This window comes from Scyliorhinus canicula, chromosome 25 (genome assembly GCF_902713615.1).
Source record: "Scyliorhinus canicula chromosome 25, sScyCan1.1, whole genome shotgun sequence".
Taxonomy (NCBI): Eukaryota; Metazoa; Chordata; class Chondrichthyes; order Carcharhiniformes; family Scyliorhinidae; genus Scyliorhinus; species Scyliorhinus canicula.
In genome coordinates, this window is record NC_052170.1 from 553,286 (window position 1) to 573,482 (window position 20,197).

The 20,197-nt window shown below is 56.2% G+C and overlaps 1 protein-coding gene across 1 annotated transcript; it reads left to right on the top strand.

Moving 5' to 3' along the window:
* The first annotated feature begins 853 nt into the window (after positions 1 to 853).
* LOC119957183 (queuine tRNA-ribosyltransferase catalytic subunit 1-like) lies at positions 854 to 10,725 on the top strand. Its single transcript, XM_038784983.1, is given in 6 exon segments — positions 854 to 1,014; positions 2,146 to 2,221; positions 3,110 to 3,175; positions 3,177 to 3,220; positions 3,609 to 3,693; positions 10,383 to 10,725. Coding segments are annotated over 6 exon segments (561 nt in total). The 5' UTR covers positions 854 to 877; the 3' UTR covers positions 10,536 to 10,725.
* Positions 10,726 to 20,197: the final 9,472 nt, after the last annotated feature.

A 20,197-nucleotide genomic window follows, 5' to 3' on the forward strand; every position in this document is an offset into this window, starting at 1 on the left:
TAACCAGCGATGCCCACATCCCATAATTCCACCAATCCCCCTCCACAGGCCTGTTCTACACCCTGCTGGTGGCCCCAGTGGGCGTGGCCGGTGGTGCCCCCAGTGGGCGGGGCCGGTGGCCCCCAGTGGGCGGGGCCGGTGGCCCTGTGGGCGGGGCCGGTGGCCCCAGTGGGCGGAGCCGGTGGCCCCAGTGGGCGGGGCCGGTGCCCCAGTGGGCGAGGCCGGTGCCCCAGTGGGCGGAGCCGGTGCCCCAGTGGGCGGGGCTGGTGGCCCTGTGGGTGGGGGCGGAGCCGGTGGCCCCAGTGGGCGGGGCCGGTGCCCCAGTGGGCGGGGCCGGTGCCCCAGTGGGCGGGGCCGGTGGCCCCAGTGGGCGGGCCGGTGGCCCCAGTGGGCGGGGCCGGTGGCCCTGTGGGTGGGGGCGGAGCCGGTGGCCCCAGTGGGCGGAGCCGGTGGCCCTGTGGGCGGGGCCGGTGGCCCCTGTGGGCGGAGCCGGTGGCCCCTGTGGGCGGAGACGGTGGCCCCTGTGGGCGGGGCCGGCGGTCCCCTGTGGGCGGGGCCGGTGGTCCCCAGTGGGCGGGGCCGGCGGTCCCCAGTGGGCGGGGCCGGCGGTCCCCAGTGGGCGGGGCCGGCGGTCCCAGTGGGCGGGCCGGTGCCCCCAGTGGGCGGGGCCGGTGCCCCCAGTGGGCGGGGCCGGTGGGCCCAGTGGGCGGGGCCGGTGGCCCCAGTGGGCGGGGCCGGCGGCCCCAGTGGGCGGGGCCAGCCTGCTTTGCTAACCGAACCAGAGCCTCGTACTGAATGCACCTCTATCCTGGACACCTTGATTCTGCTCTGTCTCCGCTCCGTTCTCTCAATTCCCGTTTACTTTACCATTTCAGAGATGATTAAACGTGACGTCTCTGGTTTTGCCATCGGAGGATTGAGTGGCGGGGAGGAGAAGGATCATTTCTGGAGAATGGTGAAGCTGAGCACAGAGTACCTCCCACCCGAGAAACCACGTTACCTAATGGGAGTGGGGTAGGAGACTGTCCCTGTGCTCTGTCTGTCCGTCTGCGCGGGGTGCTCCATCTGCGCGGGGTGCTCCGTCTGTCTGTCCGTCTGCGCGGGGTGCTTCGTCTGTCCGTCTGCGTGGGGTGCTCCGTCTGTCCGTCCGTCTGCGCGGGGTGCTCCGTCCGTCCATCTGCGCGGGGTGCTCCGTCTGCGCGGGGTGCTCCGTCCGTCCATCTGCGCGGGGTGCTCCGTCTGCGCGGGGTGCTGCGTCTGCGCGGGGTGCTCCGTCTGCCTGTCCGTCTGCGCGGGGTGCTCCGTCCGTCCGTCTGCCTGTCCGTCTGCGCGGGGTGCTCCGTCCGTCCGTCTGCCTGTCCGTCTGCGCGGGGTGCTCCATCCGTCTGTCTGCGCGGGGTGCTCCGTCTGCGCGGGGTGCTCCGTCTGCGCGGGGTGCTCCGTCTGCGCGGGGTGCTCCGTCTGCGCGGGGTGCTCCGTCTGCGCGGGGTGCTCCGTCTGCGCGGGGTGCTCCGTCTGTCCGTCCGTCTGCGCGGGGTGCTCCGTCCGTCCATCTGCGCGGGGTGCTCCGTCTGCGTGGGGTGCTGCGTCTGCGCGGGGTGCTCCGTCTGCCTGTCCGTCTGCCTGTCCGTCTGCGCGGGGTGCTCCGTCCGTCCGTCTGCCTGTCCGTCTGCGCGGGGTGCTCCGTCCGTCCGTCTGCCTGTCCGTCTGCGCGGGGTGCTCCATCCGTCTCTGCGCGGGGTGCTCCGTCTGCGCGGGGTGCTCCGTCTGCGCGGGGTGCTCCGTCTGCGCGGGGTGCTCCGTCTGCGCGGGGTGCTCCGTCTGCGCGGGGTGCTCCGTCTGCGCGGGGTGCTCCGTCTGCGCGGGGTGCTCCGTCTGCGCGGGGTGCTCCGTCTGCGCGGGGTGCTCCGTCTGTCCATCTGCGCCGTGTGCTCCGTCTGCGCGGGGTGCTCCGTCTGCGCGGGGTGCTCCGTCTGCGCGGGGTGCTCCGTCTGTGTGGGGATTTGGGGTATGTTCCTGGTGTATCTCATGGGGCTATTGAAGCACCGTGCCACAGTGTAATTATTGAGTTTGGTGCTTTAACTGATGAATTGTGTGATGTTTATTTAATGTCTCAGCTGCTCTCTGTCTCTCTCACTCCCCCAGGTATGCGACAGATCTGGTGGTGTGTGTGGCTCTGGGCTGTGACATGTTTGACTGTGTATTTCCCACACGCACAGCGGTAAGGATCCCTTTGTTTCTAACATTGGCAACCCCAGCTGGTGGGAGCCACAAACCTGTCCTGCCAGGGCCTGCCCAGATGTGGTTATATCTGTGCTGACACCTGACGGCTGCATTCTGCCACGGCACCGATTGGGGGTTTGATTTGGGACTGGATGGAGGGATTTTCCAGATGTGTCCGGAGATGTAGCCAATGACTGATCGGCATGACTTTGGGCAGATTGTGTGTGTCACAGCGAAACTAGGAATGGGTAAATGAATCTCCGTTCGCTCGGTTAGACATTCCAGGTAATGATTGGTTTTGTGGGTCACAGCTGTGGTTATTGAGGGGCACTGGGCACTGGGATCTGAGCACTGGGCTCTGGGCTCTGGGCACTGGGATCTGGGCACTGGGCTCTGGGCTCTGGGCCCGTGTCCAATTCGCTGTGTAGCTGGATTGTAGGGTGTTGGTGAAACCAAGGTCAGGATTTCTATTCAACACAAAGCAGTTTGGTGCTTTGGGCCGTCTCTCAGCTACCAGCACTGGGCTCTGGGCTCTGGGCTCTGGGCACTGGGCTCTGGGCACTGGGCACTGGGCACTGGGCTCTGTGCTCTGGGCACTGGGCTCTGGGCACTGGGCTCTGTGCTCTGGGCTCTGTGCTCTGGGCCCGTGTCCAATTCGCTGTGTAGCTGGATTGTAGGGTGTTGGTGAAACCAAGGTCAGGATTTCTATTCAACACAAAGCAGTTTGGTGCTTTGGGCCGTCTCTCAGCTACCAGCACTGGGCTCTGGACACTGGGCTCTGAGCTCTGGGCTCTGGGCACTGGGCTCTGAGCAGCTCTGTCACTGAAGGTTCGATTCATTGCCATCTTTAGCATTGCAGTCTAATCTTTACCCTCTGATTTCACAGCGGTTTGGATCGGCACTCGTTCCCTGGGGCTCTTTGCAGCTGAAGCACAGGCAATATGTCAAGGATTTTCGGGCCCATCGATGAGGATTGTGAATGCCCAACTTGTAAGAGGTAGGTGTTTGTCCTGTGTGTGTCTGCTCTGCCTGACGTCACCATTACGCTGACTGGAAGGGCTCTGTGGGTGAAAACTGACTTTGTGCTGCATTAGTGAGATCTACAGATGGACAACACTGGGGGGGGCTCTCTCACACATCATATATGTGCAGATCTCCGCTGCAGGGAGCTTTCCTAGCTTCGCCTCAGCTTAAACATGAAGAAAAACCACCGGAACAAGTTACTGAACGGGGTATTGGGGGGGGGGGGGGGGGGGGGGGGTGGGGGGGGGGGGGGGGGGGGATGGGGGGGGGGGTGGGGGACACGGTAGCGGCGTCAGTGAGGCAGAATTCTACTGGGGTTCCTGGGCTTCCGTCCTTCTAAACTGATGTCCCGTGTTTGGCAGGTACACTCGAGCATATCTCCACGCTCTGTTCAGGAGTGACACTGCCGCCCTCCATCACATCACCATCCACAACATTGCCTACCAGGTGAGGAGACCTTACTCTGTATCTAACCCCGTGCTGTACCTGTCCTGGGAGTGTTTGATGGGACAGTGTAGCGGGAGCTTTACTCTGTATCTAACCCCGTGCTGTACCTGTCCGGGAGTGTTTGATGGGGACAGTGTAGAGAGAGCTTTACTCTGTATCTAACCCCGTGCTGTACCTGTCCTGGGAGTGTTTGATGGGTCTGTATAGAGGGAGCTTTACTCTGTATCTAACCCCGTGCTGTACCTGTCCTGGGAGTGTTTGATGGGTCTATATCAGGGGTGGGCAAACTTTTCCGTGCAAGGGCCGCATTCAGAAATTCACAATTCACAAAGGGCCGCATAGTATATTAAGTAAAATAATTACTTCACCCGGTTATGATTCTGGGCGCCTCATATAGAACATAGAACAGTACAGCACAGAACAGGCCCTTCGGCCCTCGACGTTGTGCCAAGCAATGATCACCCTACTCAAGTCAACGTATCCACCCTATACCAGTAAGTAACCCAACAGCCCCCCCACCCATTAACCTTTAAAAAAAAAATTAAAAAAAAAAAATTAAAAAAAATTTTTTTTTTTTTTAATGACTTGGTGGGCCGCAGAAATACCTTTGGCGGGCCGCATGCGGCCCGCGGGCCGTAGTTTGCCCACCCCTGGTCTATATAGAGGGAGCTTTACTCTGTATCTAACCCCGTGCTGTACCTGTCCTGGGAGTGTTTGATGGGACAGTGTAGCGGGAGCTTTACTCTGTATCTAACCCCGTGCTGTACCTGTCCTGGGAGTGTTTGATGGGGACAGTGTAGAGAGAGCTTTACTCTGTATCTAACCCCGTGCTGTACCTGTCCTGGGAGTGTTTGATGGGTCTGTATAGAGGGAGCTTTACTCTGTATCTAACCCCGTGCTGTACCTGTCCTGGGAGTGTTTGATGGGTCTATATAGAGGGAGCTTTACTCTGTATCTAACCCCGTGCTGTACCTGTCCTGGGAGTGTTTGATGGGGACAGTGTAGAGGGAGCTTTACTCTGTATCTAACCCCGTGCTGTACCTGTCCTGGGAGTGTTTGATGGGGGCAGTGTAGAGGGAGCTTTACTCTGTATCTAACCCCGTGCTGTACCTGTCCTGGGAATGTTTGATGGCGACAGTGTAGAGGGAGCTTTACTCTGTATCTAACCCCGTGCTGTACCTGTCCTGGGAGTGTTTGATGGAGACTGTGTAGAGGGAGCTTTACTCTGTATCTAACCCCGTGCTGTACCTGTCCTGGGAGTGTTTGATGGCGACAGTGTAGAGGGAGCTTTACTCTGTATCTAACCCCGTGCTGTACCTGTCCTGGGAGTGTTGATGGAGACTGTGTAGAGGGAGCTTTACTCTGTATCTAACCCCGTGCTGTACCTGTCCTGGGAGTGTTTGATGGGGACAATGTAGAGGGAGCGTTACTCTGTATCTAACCCCGTGCTGTACCAGTCCTGGGAGTGTTTGATGGGGGCAGTGTAGAGGGACCTTTACTCTGTATCTAACCCCGTGCTGTACCTGTCCTGGGAGTGTTTGATGGCAACAGTGTAGAGGGAGCTTTACTCTGTATCTAACCCCGTGCTGTACCTGTCCTGGGAGTGTTTGATGGGGACAGTGTAGAGGGAGCTTTACTGTGTATCTAACCCCGTGCTGTACCTGCCCTGGGAGTGTTTGATGGGGACAGTGTAGATGGAGCTTTACTCTGTATCTAACCCTGTGCTGTACCTGTCCTGGGAGTGTTTGATGGGGACAGTGTAGAGGGAGCTTTACTCTGTATCTAACCCCGTGCTGTACCTGTCCTGGGAATGTTTGATGGCGACAGTGTAGAGGGAGCTTTACTCTGTATCTAACCCCGTGCTGTACCTGTCCTGGGAATGTTTGATGGGGACAGTGTAGAGGGAGCTTTACTCTGTATCTAACCCCGTGCTGTACCTGCCCTGGGAGTGATTTATGGGGAACAGTGTAGAGGGAGCTTTACTCTGTAGCTAACCCCGTGCTGTACCTGTCCTGGGAGTGTTTGATGGGGACAGTGTAGAGGGAGCTTTACTCTGTATCTAACCCCGTGCTGTACCTGTCCTGGGAATGTTTGATGGGGACAGTGTAGAGGGAGCTTTACTCTGTATCTAACTGTAATATCCACACGTGACCTTTGGGGCTGGAATGTTTGTTTCTCCCCGTTCTCCTTGCAGAGTAAAGCACGCTGCTAGGAGAGCGGTATCTCAATTACCCTGTGTAATCGGCCAATAAGGCACGGACAAAGCAGGAACCCGATTGGGTCTACCAGGTAGAGTATATATCGTTTGTGTTAATAAAACTTGGCTGTTATTTCACTTGGTGTGGACTCCCCGTGTCCTTATTAAACAGGTGACGAGGAATAAACTGGTCACTGCTACCACCCCCTCGGCTCAGCCACCCCCGATTTTCTGGACCAGTTTTGAATTTTTTTACTTCGCCGCCTTGCCTCTGTTTGGGCGGTTAGATACATTCGATGCCGGTGTTGAAGACTGGAACCAATACACTGAACGAATGCGTTATTTATTCCGGGCCAACAACATCACGGAGAATGAGGGACAGGCCGTCTGTGGACTGGATAAGTTCAGGGTGTTCCGGAGTCTCGGGTATCCGGCGACGCTGCACATGCGAACATTCAGCCAGCCCATAACACTAACGCTGCAACACTGCAACACTTAACCCAACCCTGTTGATAGATGGTTCAATGCACCGGAGCAGTCCACCGATGAGTCCATCACCGAGTTTGTGCCGCGGCTGTGGAAGATAGCCGGGTTTTCTGAGTATGGAACAGTTTTGTCCGCTATGCTCCGCGATCGCTTGGTCTGCAGTGTTGATAATATGGAAACTCAAACGGCTTTTTGGTGAAGTTCCTCTAACTTTGCAGCAAGTGTTGCAGAGTTTCCTGTCCCAAGAAAACGTGGAGTCCAGGAGATAGAGGATGGAGGTGAACGTTTTGGGGTGTCGCCCCTCGTGGTATCCCTGCCGCCCGGAGCGAACACCTCTGCGGCTCTGGCCTCTGGGCGAAGAGCCGGCTGCTGAGACCTACCCTGTGGCTGTACTTGACTGAAGGCTATTCCGGCCCGTGTATGATGTGTGAACCTGGTCTAAGTGTACCTGCAGGCAGCAGGAGGGTCAGCACTCCAGGCTGCTTGGTTAAGGAAAGTATCAGTCCTGGCACTGGGACTTGCCTCTGGATGACCCAGAAGAGGCCGAGGATGAGGCTGAGAAGCAGCTGAACTGTTTGGCCACCCCTTGTGGCCCCTACTCGAGTTCCGATCCAGGTGAATGGTCACATGCTCCAAACTGAGCTGGATACAGGAGCGGCTGTTTCTGTGCTGATGCAGAGCACTTTCGATCTTCTCAAATGGGGTGTGAACACTTTGACTTTGGCTGACACGGCGGCTCATTTGGCCACTTACACAGGGGAACGGCTGAATGTAGTGGGGTTCACCCTCACCCCGGTGGTTTCTGGCACCAATCAGTGAACCGTCCCCTCGTTGTGAAAGGAAACAGCCCGAGCCTGTTGGGACGCGATTGGTACAACAGCTGCGGTTGGATTGGCAGCATCTCCTTCGTGTGGTCAGGCCTTCTGTGTGCAGGAGCCGGTGCAGACTCGATGGGCCGAATGGCCTCCTTCTGCACTGTAAATTCTATGTAATCTATGTAAGTGTGGTCAGGCGTTCTGTGTGCTGTACTGAGCAAATTCCTGGAGGTTTTCAGCTCGGTTTGGGTACCATTAAAGTGTCTGCGGCTAAAATCCAGGTGGACCCGGAGTCCAGCCCTGAAATTTTCCTGTCCGCCGGTTCCCTACACTATTGTGGAGAATGTTGAGACTGAACTTCGGCGTTTGGAGAGTTTGGCCATCATTAGATCTGTGCGCTTCGCTGATTAGGCAGTGGCTGTGGTACCTGTGATGAAGCCCGACACGACAGTCCGCATTGATCTGTGGCCATACATCAACAAAATTGGACTTGAGCAGCGCTTATCTACAGCTGGAACATAATACGTCATTATTAATACGCATAAGGACTCTGAGTACACCTGAATTCCGCATGCCAACGTGCGCAGCCTTCCAGCGCGTCACGGAGAACATCCTGCGTGGATTGCCGTGTGCTGTGGGTTACTCAGACGACGTGTTAGTCACAGAACAAGAACATTTGTAAAACCTCGAGGCGATGTTGAAGTAGTTTTCTGATAATGGGGTCCGCCTGCCCAACCCGAAGGGCATGTTTCATATGGTTTTGTATTTTGGCTATCGAGAGGATTGCGGTAACGCCCGGTCAGCGGGATGGTTCGGGCAATCAGAATGGTCCCCGTGACGCTGTGGAACTTGGCTCTCTTATTCTGCTGAGTTGAGCCACCGTCCGTTTCAGACTGTGTCTGTAAACTCACTACAGACAAAGTGATTGCTGTCCTGAATTTCACAGACTCCGTGCTCTTCACTGCATTGTGTGTTGGTGACTTGATGCAAACCCACCCACTACTTGCCGAAGTGTGCCACCTGGTATTGTACGGAGGGTGGCATCGAAGGCAACCAGCAGCTTTCTCCTCCGCATTGACAGCAACCAGCAGCTTTCTCCTCCGCATCCACAGCAACCAGCAGCTTTCTCCTCCGCATCCACAGCAACCAGCAGCTTTCTCCTCCAAGCTCTCAGAGCTGACCATGGAGACGGAATCCTCCTGTGGGGAGCTGACCATGGAGACGGAATCCTCCTGTGGGGAGCTGACCATGGAGACGGAATCCTCCTGTGGGGAGCTGACCATGGAGACGGAATCCTCCTGCGGGGCACCAGGGTTGTTGTGTCGGCGATGGGATAGGCTGTCCAGGATGAAGATGTTGATGAGGGGCTACGTCTGGGGGCCGGAGTTTGGACATGGATATCGAGATGTTAGCCCAGGAGTACTCCATGTGCCAGGAGCACCAGAAGCTCCTGCGGCAGCATCCCGACATCCTTGGGAGTGGCCGGGGCCACACGGAGTCTGCCAGTCCATTCTTGGGTTCGATGTTTCCCGTCCTAGTGGACGCCCTCTCAAAGTGGCTGGAGGTCCACAGGTTGGCATTGATCACTTCCCAGGCGACCATAGATCGATTCATTTCTTTTTCATCCCACGGCATCCCAGGGGTACCCGCGATCGATAGCGGGGCCTCTTTCACAAGTGAAGAGTTTGCTGCTTTGTGACGAGCAACGGTATTCGCCACGTCCACACCGCCTCAAACCATCCGGCATCGAAAGGTTTGGCAGAGAGAGCCGTGCATGTGGCTAAAACGGGCTCAACGGACACACGACTGGCAAGGTTTTTGTTCTCGTACAGGTCCACGCCACACACAGTAACTGGGGTGGGCCCCACTGAGATGTTAATGGATCATAGACGATGGAGTTTGATTCTACCAGACATACGGCGTCGTGACCAGGATTTGCAAAGATGTTGCCCAGTTCGGTATCGACCTCTTTGCACCTGACGACGTGGTGTTCGCCCGTGTTCGCTGGCTCTCTGGGAAACAGGACCAGTCTCTCACCAAGCTCGGGCCGGAGGTAACTAATGAAACAATACCTGGATCAGATTCACTCACAGGTTGCTCCCTCGGAAGAAGCCTGTCCTGGATCCTCTAGCTCCATTGCTGAACCAGCTGCCGTGACACCTCCAGTCTCTCCCGACACCGACATGTCCGACGTTGTGTCTTCCGACACCGAGATGGAGACGCAGACTTCCGAGGTCTTGGACGCCGACTCCGTAGTTCAGCCACCTCCTCCGGATTGTCCGCCACCACATTCCTGCCACAGACGGGGCTCACCATGTAGTATCGGCCGAATGATCAGCCCATCAGATCCATCAGGAGTTAGCGGAGACAAGGAGACACCGACATCCCCGCCTACTCCTCCTCCTCTGTCTCATCGCTCGTCAAGGGGTCTTCAAACTTTAGGTGGGAGGAAAGTAACATCCCGCAGTGTGTGTGAGTGTGTGTGTGTGTCCTGTACCTGTGCCCTGGGAGTGTTTGATGGGGACAGTGTAGATGGAGCTTTACTCTGTATCTAACCCCGTGCTGTACCTGTCCTGGGAGTGTTTGATGGGGACAGTGTAGATGGAGCTTTACTCTGTATCTAACCCCGTGCTGTACCTGTCCTGGGAGTGTTTGATGGGGACAGTGTAGATGGAGCTTTACTCTGTATCTAACCCTGGCTGTACCTGTCCTGGGAGTGTTTGATGGGGACAGTGTAGAGGGAGCTTTACTCTGTATCTAACCCCGTGCTGTACCCGTCCTGGGAGTGTTTGATGGGGACAGTGTAGAGGGAGCTTTACTCTGTATCTAACCCAGTGCTGTACCTGTCCTGGGAGTGTTTGATGGGGACAGTGTAGAGAGAGCTTTACTCTGTATCTAACCCCGTGCTGTACCTGTCCTGGGAGTGTTTGATGGGGACAGTGTAGAGGGAACTTTACTCTGTATCACACCCCGTGCTGTACCTGTCCTGGGAGTGTTTGATGGGGACAGTGTAGAGGGAGCTTTACTCTATATCTGTGCCGTTGGCGTGCGGTAGCTGGTTTCTCGATGTTTGTGTGTTCTGATGATGTGGTAGCTTGGCTGTAATGCTGTTGCTGTCGATGCTGGGATCGTTTTTTGCTGATGTGGGCGATGGCTTTTAATTTTTTAAGGCACTGATTTATGTTTTGCAGCTGAACCTGATGCGCTTTATTCGTGAGAGTATTCAGCAGAAGGAATTCCCAGCGTTCGTTCAGCAGTTCATGAAGCGGATGTATGGGAGTGTAGAACAGTACCCACGCTGGGCAGTTGAAGCATTAAACACTGTCAATATTAAACTGGAATAAACACTGTCACCAGGAATGGGTCATGTGCTTCAAGATCTGTTGCTGGTTGAAGATACGAAACCCCGCCGCAGCATCAGTGAACGAGGCAGCTCCCATCATGTGGCTCTGATCTCTCCCACTGTTACCCTCACCCCTGTTGTGTTGCTGAATGTGTAATTTGTTACAAAAATAAAAGTGATTTTTAAAAAAAGAAATTCTTCCTTGATAAACAATGTACAACACAAGTGACAACAATCTCCGGTTACTCGGCACAGGATCTATCCGTGAATGTGCCGATCCTGGCCAGGCTGCCTGGTGTTAATGCTGGAGCGGGAATTTTGTTGTCGGTTAGGTGGATGCAATGCCTGGAGTAAAAATGTGAGTTGTTGATCCTGCCCTCGTCCAGCCTCCCTCAACCTGCCTCGTCTCTGCCCGGTGTGAACAATCGGTTCCACCCCAATTGGGTGAGGTGCTGAGGAATTGACTGAAGGTTTGTTAGCTGAAGGACAGTGATAGCAAGCAGCAAAATCGTGTTGGTTTGACATTGATAGAGCTGAGGGGTTCACACACTCCATCGCAAAGGGTCACAGCTACACCTCCGCTTCTCTTCCTGTCAGCTCAGCTGTGGCACACCAACCCCACCTCACAAACCCAGAAGCTGCTCACACTTACCGCAGCTGGAGCTTCAGGACTGAGGACGACTGAGATATCTAACTGTAGGGAGTATTATGGCTGAGTCAACACCGTGTAAGACCCTGGAGAGCTACCTCAGCAGATGCCCAGAGGGAGCGCAGCTGTGTACCCCAGCCAGCGAGCAGCTGGGGTGCTGACAACACGGACTGGAAATACCACAGGATGACCATGGGCTTATCAACCATTGTCGACCAGGCTTCGACTGTAATTCTGCGCGGCTCCACTAGATGGTGCAGTTGGCAGCCTGCAGTCTGAGATTACTCCACTAGATAGTGCAGTTGGCACCCTGCAATCTGAGATTACTCCACTAGATGGTGCAGTTGGCACCCTGCAGTCTGAGATTACTCCACTAGATGGTGCAGTTGGCAGCCTGCAGTCTGAGATTACTCCACTAGATGGTGCAGTTGGCAGCCTGCAGTCTGAGATTACTCCACTAGATGGTGCAGTTGGCAGCCTGCAGTCTGAGATTACTCCACTAGATGGTGCAGTTGGCAGCCTGCAGTCTGAGATTACTCCACTAGATGGTGCAGTTGGGAGCCTGCAGTCTGAGATTACTCCACTAGATGGTGCAGTTGGCAGCCTGCAGTCTGAGATTACTCCACTAGATGGTGCAGTTGGGAGCCTGCAGTCTGAGATTACTCCACTAGATGGTGCAGTTGGCAGCCTGCAGTCTGAGATTACTCCACTAGATGGTGCAGTTGGCAGCCTGCAGTCTGAGATTACTCCACTAGATGGTGCAGTTGGGAGCCTGCAGTCTGAGATTACTCCACTAGATGGTGCAGTTGGCAGCCTGCAGTCTGAGATTACTCCACTAGATGGTGCAGTTGGGAGCCTGCAGTCTGAGATTACTCCACTAGATGGTGCAGTTGGCAGCCTGCAGTCTGAGATTACTCCACTAGATGGTGCAGTTGGGAGCCTGCAGTCTGAGATTACTCCACTAGATGGTGCAGTTGGCAGCCTGCAGTCTGAGATTACTCCACTAGATGGTGCAGTTGGGAGCCTGCAGTCTGAGATTACTCCACTAGATGGTGCAGTTGGCAGCCTGCAGTCTGAGATTACTCCACTAGATGGTGCAGTTGGCAGCCTGCAGTCTGAGATTACTCCACTAGATGGTGCAGTTGGCACCCTGCAGTCTGAGATGACGCCACTAGATGGTGCAGTTGGCTGGGTTTAGCTAATCCTGGTTTCCACAGTAACCAATAGGCTCAAAACCAATATTAAAATTATTTTGGAGAGAAAAAGATATTTACACTAGAGGTGTGAAATTGATATATTACTGGTCAACAGGAATAATTATTGACCAACTTTGTCAGCAAACTTCCGGCAGTCGAGTATGTATTTTTAATTCTATTCCCATTGCTGGATTCCGCAACAGACTGGGTATTTATTCATCTATTCACACAGACTGGGTATTTGCTGAACTCTTATTCTACGTATAATCAATGACTCATTTCTTCTCTCGTCATTAGCAGTTGTATTGAGAATCTTGTGAAGATAAAAGAAAAAATCTCCTTTCAGAAATCATCTGGGAGATTTGCTAAAACTTACTCTTGATTGTTAGAAAATTGTTTTAAAAGTCTTATTTGCTTTTTGAAAGAAGTGATTTTGGAGCAAAGGAGATGTGGAGGTGAGAGCTGGAGAATGGTCGGTGCAGAGGCTGGAGAATGATGTTCGCCCCCTTCCTTCCTCCTTGGCATTCAGGAATCTGCTCCTGGGCGAGGGGCAAACAGGTGACCGGGAAGACTCATGGTAAAAGGTTTTATTTCCATAAATAACATCATAACATACCATTAAACAATCTGATTGTGACATCGTGAAATATTTTGCTTTAAATTGTTTGATTTGACACTGTACGTCCCTCGGAGTTTTCAATGAGCCATCCATTCAGTGTTTCTTTGGAGAATCGCCTGGCGCTTGTGTTAATCTTTGGATAATCAAACTGTGGACAAGGAACATTCTGACAGGTTAATGGACCAGCCTCTAATGTCTCTGAATCTTGTACTTCAGCTATCTTTAATCTTGGCTGTGACCTGGGATCAGATCTCAGCGCTGGTCCTGGTGCCAGAGATGGGGGTCATTATTACTCTTGTTACTGATGGCACAGTCTCAATCTCACTGTTTGACATTTTTCTACATAGAAAGAGAGAGGCAAATATTTTTTGGTACAATTCTGGCTGGACTGGTATTAAGTGTTAGTTGCAGTATTTATGTCAATAATGATCTCAATGGTAAATCTACTAGTTCATTTATTATGTTCGCCTTCATAGCGTGAGATTTTGAATACAGGAACAGGGATGTTTTACTGCAATTGTACAGGGCATTGGTGAGGCCACACCTGGAGTATTGTGGGCAGTTTTGGTGTCCTTAACTGAGGAAGGATGTTGTTGCTATGGAGGGAGGTCAGCGAAGGTTTACCAGGCTGATTCCTGGGATGGCAGGACGGTTATATGAGGAGATACTAAGTGGGTTAGGATTATATTCATTGGAGTTTAGAAGAGTGAGAGTGGATCTCATAGAAACTTACAAAATTCTAACAGGATTAGACAGGGTAGATTCAGAAAGAATGTTCCCGATGGTGGGGGATAAGGGGTAAACCCTTTAGGACTGAGGTGAGGAGAAATTTCTTCTCCCAGAGAGTGGTGAATCTGTGGAATTCGCTCCCACAGAAAGTAGTTGAGGCCAAAACGTTGTGTAATTTCAAAAAGTGTAATTTCAGGGCAGCACGGTAGCATAGTGGCTAGCACTGTTGCTTCACAGCTCCAGGGTCCCAGGTTTGATTCCCGGCTGGGTCACTGTCTGTGCGGAGTCTGCACGTCCTCCCCGTGTGTGCGTGGGTTTCCTCCGGGTGCTCCGGTTTCCTCCCACAGTCCAAAGATGTGCGGGTTAGGTGGATTGGCCATGATAAATTGCCCCTTAGTGTCCAAAAAGATTAGGTGGGGTTACTGGGTTATGGGGATAGGGTGGAGATGTGGGCTTAAGTAGGGTGCTCTCTCCAAGAGCCGGTCCAGACTCGATGGGCCGAATGGCCTCCTGCACTGTAAATTCCATGAAATTGGATAGACCTTTTGGGGCTAAAGTGATCAAGGGATATGGGGTGGAAGGCAGGATCAGAGTATTGAACTTGATGATCAGCCATGATCATAATGAATGGCGGAACAGGCTGGAAGGGCCGAATGGCCTCCTCCTGCTTATATTTTCTATGTATGTTTCCAAGTATATAATCAATATAAACTGATCCTGATTCTATTTGAAAATTCTGTCTGTTTTCAATTCTGTCCATTACCTTGCCCCTTCCTAACTCCGTGCTATACTCCCAACTCTGTGATACGCTCCCAACTCCGTGATACCCTCCAACCCTCTGAGACACGCTCCCAACTCTGAGATACGCTCCCAACTCTGTGATACACTCCTACCCTCTGAGAATGAAGACTCGTCGAATTTTGGCCTGTTGAGCTCCCCCAATTTTAATCTCTCCATCACTGTGGTCCCAAACTCTGGAATAATTTCTGCAAACCTCCCGGGCTGTCTTTCCTCCTTTCAGTCGCTATAACCTGCCTGTTTGACCAGATTTTGGTCACATTCTAATGTCTCCTTATGTAGCCTGATATCCACAGCACTGTGACCCCTCACCCCCATATCCATAGCACTGTGACCCCTCACCCCCATATCCACAGCACTGTGACCCCTCACCCCCACAGCACTGTGACCCCTCACCCCCACAGCACTGTGACCCCTCACCCCCACAGCACTGTGACCCCTCACCCCCATATCCACAGCACTGTGACCCCTCACCCCCATATCCACAGCACTGTGACCCCTCACCCCCACATCCACAGCACTGTGACCCCACATCCACAGCATTGTGACCCCTCACCCCCACAGCACTGTGACCCCTCACCCCCACAGCACTGTGACCCCTCACCCCCACAGCACTGTGACCCATCACCCCCATATCCACAGCACTGTGACCCCTCACCCCCCACATCCACAGCACTGTGACCCCTCACCCCATATCCTCAGCACTGTGACCCCTCACCCCCACATCCACAGCACTGTGACCCCTCACCCCCACAGCACTGTGACCCCTCACCCCCACATCCACAGCACTGTGACCCCTCACCCCCATATCCACAGCACTGTGACCCATCACCCCACAGCACTGTGACCCCCTCACCCCCACAGCACTGTGACCCCTCACCCCCACATCCACAGCACTGTGACCCCACATCCACAGCATTGTGACCCCTCACCCCCACAGCACTGTGACCCATCACCCCCACAGCACTGTGACCCCTCACCCCCATATCCACAGCACAGTGACCCCTCACCCCCACATCCACAGCACTGTGACCCCTCACCCCCACATCCACAGCACTGTGACCCCTCACCCCCACATCCACAGCACTGTGACCCCTCACCCCCACATCCACAGCACTGTGACCCCTCCCCCCCACATCCACAGCACTGTGACCCCTCACCCCCACATCCACAGCACTGTGACCCCTCACCCCCATATCCTCAGCACTGTGACCCCTCACCCCCACATCCACAGCACTGTGACCCCTCACCCCCATATCCACAGCACTGTGACCCCTCACCCCCACATCCACAGCACTGTGACCCCTCACCCCCATATCCACAGCACTGTGACCCCTCACCCCCACATCCACAGCACTGTGACCCCTCACCCCCACATCCACAGCACTGTGACCCCTCACCCCCACAGCACTGTGACCCCTCACCCCCACATCCACAGCTCTGTGACCCCTCACCCCCACAGCATTGTGACCCCTCACCCCCACAGCACTGTGACCCCTCACCCCCACAGCACTGTGACCCCTCACCCCCACAGCACTGTGACCCCTCACCCCCACAGCATTGTGACCCCTCACCCCCACAGCACTGTGACCCCTCACCCCCACAGCACTGTGACCCCTCGCCCCCACAGCACTGTGACCCCTCGTCCCCACAGCGCTGTGACCTCTCACCCCCACATCCACAGCACTGTGACCTCTCACCCCCACATCCACAGCACTGACCTCTCACCCCCACATCCACAGCACTGTGACCCCTCGTCCCCACAGCACTGTGACCTCTCACCCCCACATCCACAGCGCTGTGACCCCTCACCCCTACATCCACAGCACTGTGACCCCTCACCCCCACATCCACAGCACTGACCTCTCACCCCCACATCCACAGCACTGTGACCTCTCACCCCCACATCCACAGCACTGACCTCTCACCCCCACATCCACAGCACTGTGACCCCTCGTCCCCACAGCACTGTGACCTCTCACCCCCACATCCACAGCGCTGTGACCCCTCACCCCTACATCCACAGCACTGTGACCCCTCACCCCCACATCCACAGCACTGTGACCCCTCACCCCCACATCCACAGCACTGTGACCCCCTCACCCCCACATCCACAGCACTGTGACCCCTCACTCCCACATCCACAGCACTGTGGCCCATCACCCCCACAGCACTGTGACCCCTCACCCCCACCGCACTGTGACCCCTCACCCCCACATCCACAGCACTGTGACCCCCTCACCCCCACATCCACAGCTCTGTGACCCCTCACCCCCACATCCACAGCACTGTGACCCCTCACCCCATATCCACAGCACTGTGACCCCTGACCCCCACAGCACTGTGACCCCTCGCCCCCACAGCACTGTGACCCCTCACCCCCACAGCACTGTGACCCCTCGCCCCCACAGCGCTGTGACCCCTCACCCCCACAGCACTGTGACCCCTCGCCCCCACAGCGCTGTGACCCCTCACCCCCACAGCACTGTGACCCCTCGCCCCCACAGCGCTGTGACCCCTCACCCCCACATCCACAGCTCTGTGACCCCTCACCCCGACATCCACAGCACTGACCTCTCACCCCCACATCCACAGCACTGTGACCCCTCACCCCCATATCCACAGCACTGTGACCCATCACCCCCACAGCACTGTGACCCCTCACCCCCACAGCACTGTGACCCCTCACCCCCACAGCACTGTGACCCCTCACCCCCACAGCACTGTGACCCCTCACCCCCACATCCACAGCACTGTGACCCCACATAAACAGCATTGTGACCCCTCACCCTCACAGCATTGTGACCCCTCACCCCCACAGCACTGTGACCCCTCACCCCCACAGCACTGTGACCCATCACCCCCACAGCACTGTGACCCCTCACCCCCACCGCACTGTGACCCCTCACCCCCATATCCACAGCACAGTGACCCCTCACCCCCACATCCACAGCACTGTGACCCCTCACCCCCACATCCACAGCACTGTGACCCCTCACCCCCACATCCACAGCACTGTGACCCCTCACCCCCACATCCACAGCACTGTGACCCCTCACCCCCACATCCACAGCACTGTGACCCCTCACCCCCATATCCACAGCACTGTGACCCCTCACCCCCATTTCCACAGCACTGTGACCCATCACCCCCACAGCACTGTGACCCCTCACCCCCACAGCACTGTGACCCCTCACCCCCACAGCACTGTGACCCCTCACCCCCACAGCACTGTGACCCCTCACCCCCACATCCACAGCACTGTGACCCCTCACCCCCACAGCACTGTGACCCCTCACCCCCACATCCACAGCACTGTGACCCCTCACCCCCACAGCACTGTGACCCCTCACCCCCACAGCACTGTGACCCCTCGCCCCCACAGCGCTGTGACCCCTCACCCCCACATCCACAGCTCTGTGACCCCTCACCCCGACATCCACAGCACTGTGACCCCTCACCCCCACATCCACAGCTCTGTGACCCCTCACCCCGACATCCACAGCACTGTGACCTCTCACCCCCACATCCACAGCACTGTGACCTCTCACCCCCACATCCACAGCACTGTGACCCCTCACCCCCATATCCACAGCACTGTGACCCCTCACCCCCACATCCACAGCACTGTGACCCCCCTCACCCCCACATCCACAGCACTGTGACCCCTCACCCCCATATCCACAGCATTGTGACCCCTCACCCCCACATCCACAGCACTGTGACCCCTCACCCCCATATCCACAGCACTGTGACCCCTCACCCCCACAGCACTGTGACCCCTCACCCCCACAGCACTGTGACCCCTCACCCCCACAGCACTGTGACCCCTCACCCCCACATCCACAGCACTGTGACCCATCACCCCCACAGCACTGTGACCCCTCACCCCCACAGCACTGTGACCCCTCACCCCCACAGCACTGTGACCCCTCATCCCCACATCCACAGCACTGTGACCCCTCACCCCCACATCCACAGCACAGTGACCCCTCACCCCCACAGCACTGTGACCCCTCACCCCCACAGCACTGTGACCCCACATAAACAGCATTGTGACCCCTCACCCTCACAGCATTGTGACCCCTCACCCCCACAGCACTGTGACCCCTCACCCCCACAGCACTGTGACCCCTCACCCCCACATCCACAGCACAGTGACCCCTCACCCCCACAGCACTGTGACCCCTCACCCCCACAGCACTGTGACCCCACATAAACAGCATTGTGACCCCTCACCCTCACAGCATTGTGACCCCTCACCCCCACAGCACTGTGACCCCTCACCCCCACAGCACTGTGACCCCTCACCCCCACAGCACTGTGACCCCTCACCCCCACAGCACTGTGACCCCTCACCCCCACAGCACAGTGACCCCTCACCCCCACAGCACTGTGACCCCTCACCCCCACATCCACAGCACAGTGACCCCTCACCCCCATATCCACAGCACTGTGACCCCTCACCCCCATTTCCACAGCACTGTGACCCATCACCCCCACAGCTCTGTGACCCCTCACCCCCACAGCACTGTGACCCCTCACCCCCACAGCACTGTGACCCCTCACCCCCACATCCACAGCACTGTGACCCCTCACCCCCACAGCACTGTGACCCCTCACCCCCACATCCACAGCACTGTGACCCCCTCACACCCACAGCACTGTGACCCCTCACCCCCACAGCACTGTGACCCCTCACCCCCATATCCACAGCACTGTGACCCCTCACCCCCACAGCACTGTGACCCCTCACCCCCACATCCACAGCACTGTGACCCCTCACCCCCACAGCACTGTGACCCCTCACCCCCATATCCACAGCACTGTGACCCCTCACCCCCACAGCACTGTGACCCCTCACCTCCACATCCACAGCACTGTGACCCCTCACCCCCACAGCACTGTGACCCCTCACCCCCACATCCACAGCACTGTGACCCCTCACCCCCACAGCACTGTGACCCCTCACCCCCACAGCACTGTGACCCCTCGCCCCCACAGCATTGTGACCCCTCACCCCCACAGCACTGTGACCCCTCGCCCCCACAGCATTGTGACCCCTCACCCCCACAGCACTGTGACCCCTCACCCCCACAGCACTGTGACCCCTCACCCCCACATCCAGAGCACTGTGACCCCTCACCCCCACATCCAGAGCACTGTGACCCCTCACCCCCACATCCAGAGCACTGTGACCCCGTCACCCCCACATCCAGAGCACCGTGACCCCTCACCCCCACATCCAGAGCACTGTGACCCCTCACCCCCACATCCAGAGCACTGTGTCCCCTCACCCTCATAGAACATACATTGCAGAAGGAGGCCATTCGAGTCTGCATCGACCCACTTAAGCCCTCACGTCCACCCTATCCCCGTAACCCAATAACCCCTCCTAGCCTTTTCGAACACAAAGGGCAAATTATCATGTCCACTCCTCTTAACCTGCACGTCTTTAGACTGTGGGAGGAAACCGGAGCACCCGGAGGAAACCCACGCAGACACAGGGAGAGCGTGCAGACTCCGCACAGACAGTGACCCAACGGGGAATCGAACCTGGGACCCTGGTGCTGTGAAGCCACAGTGCTGTCCACTTGTGCTGCCCAAATCATAGCCACAGTGGTGCCCTCTGACCCTCATAACCACAGCGCTGTGACTCCATAACCCATATT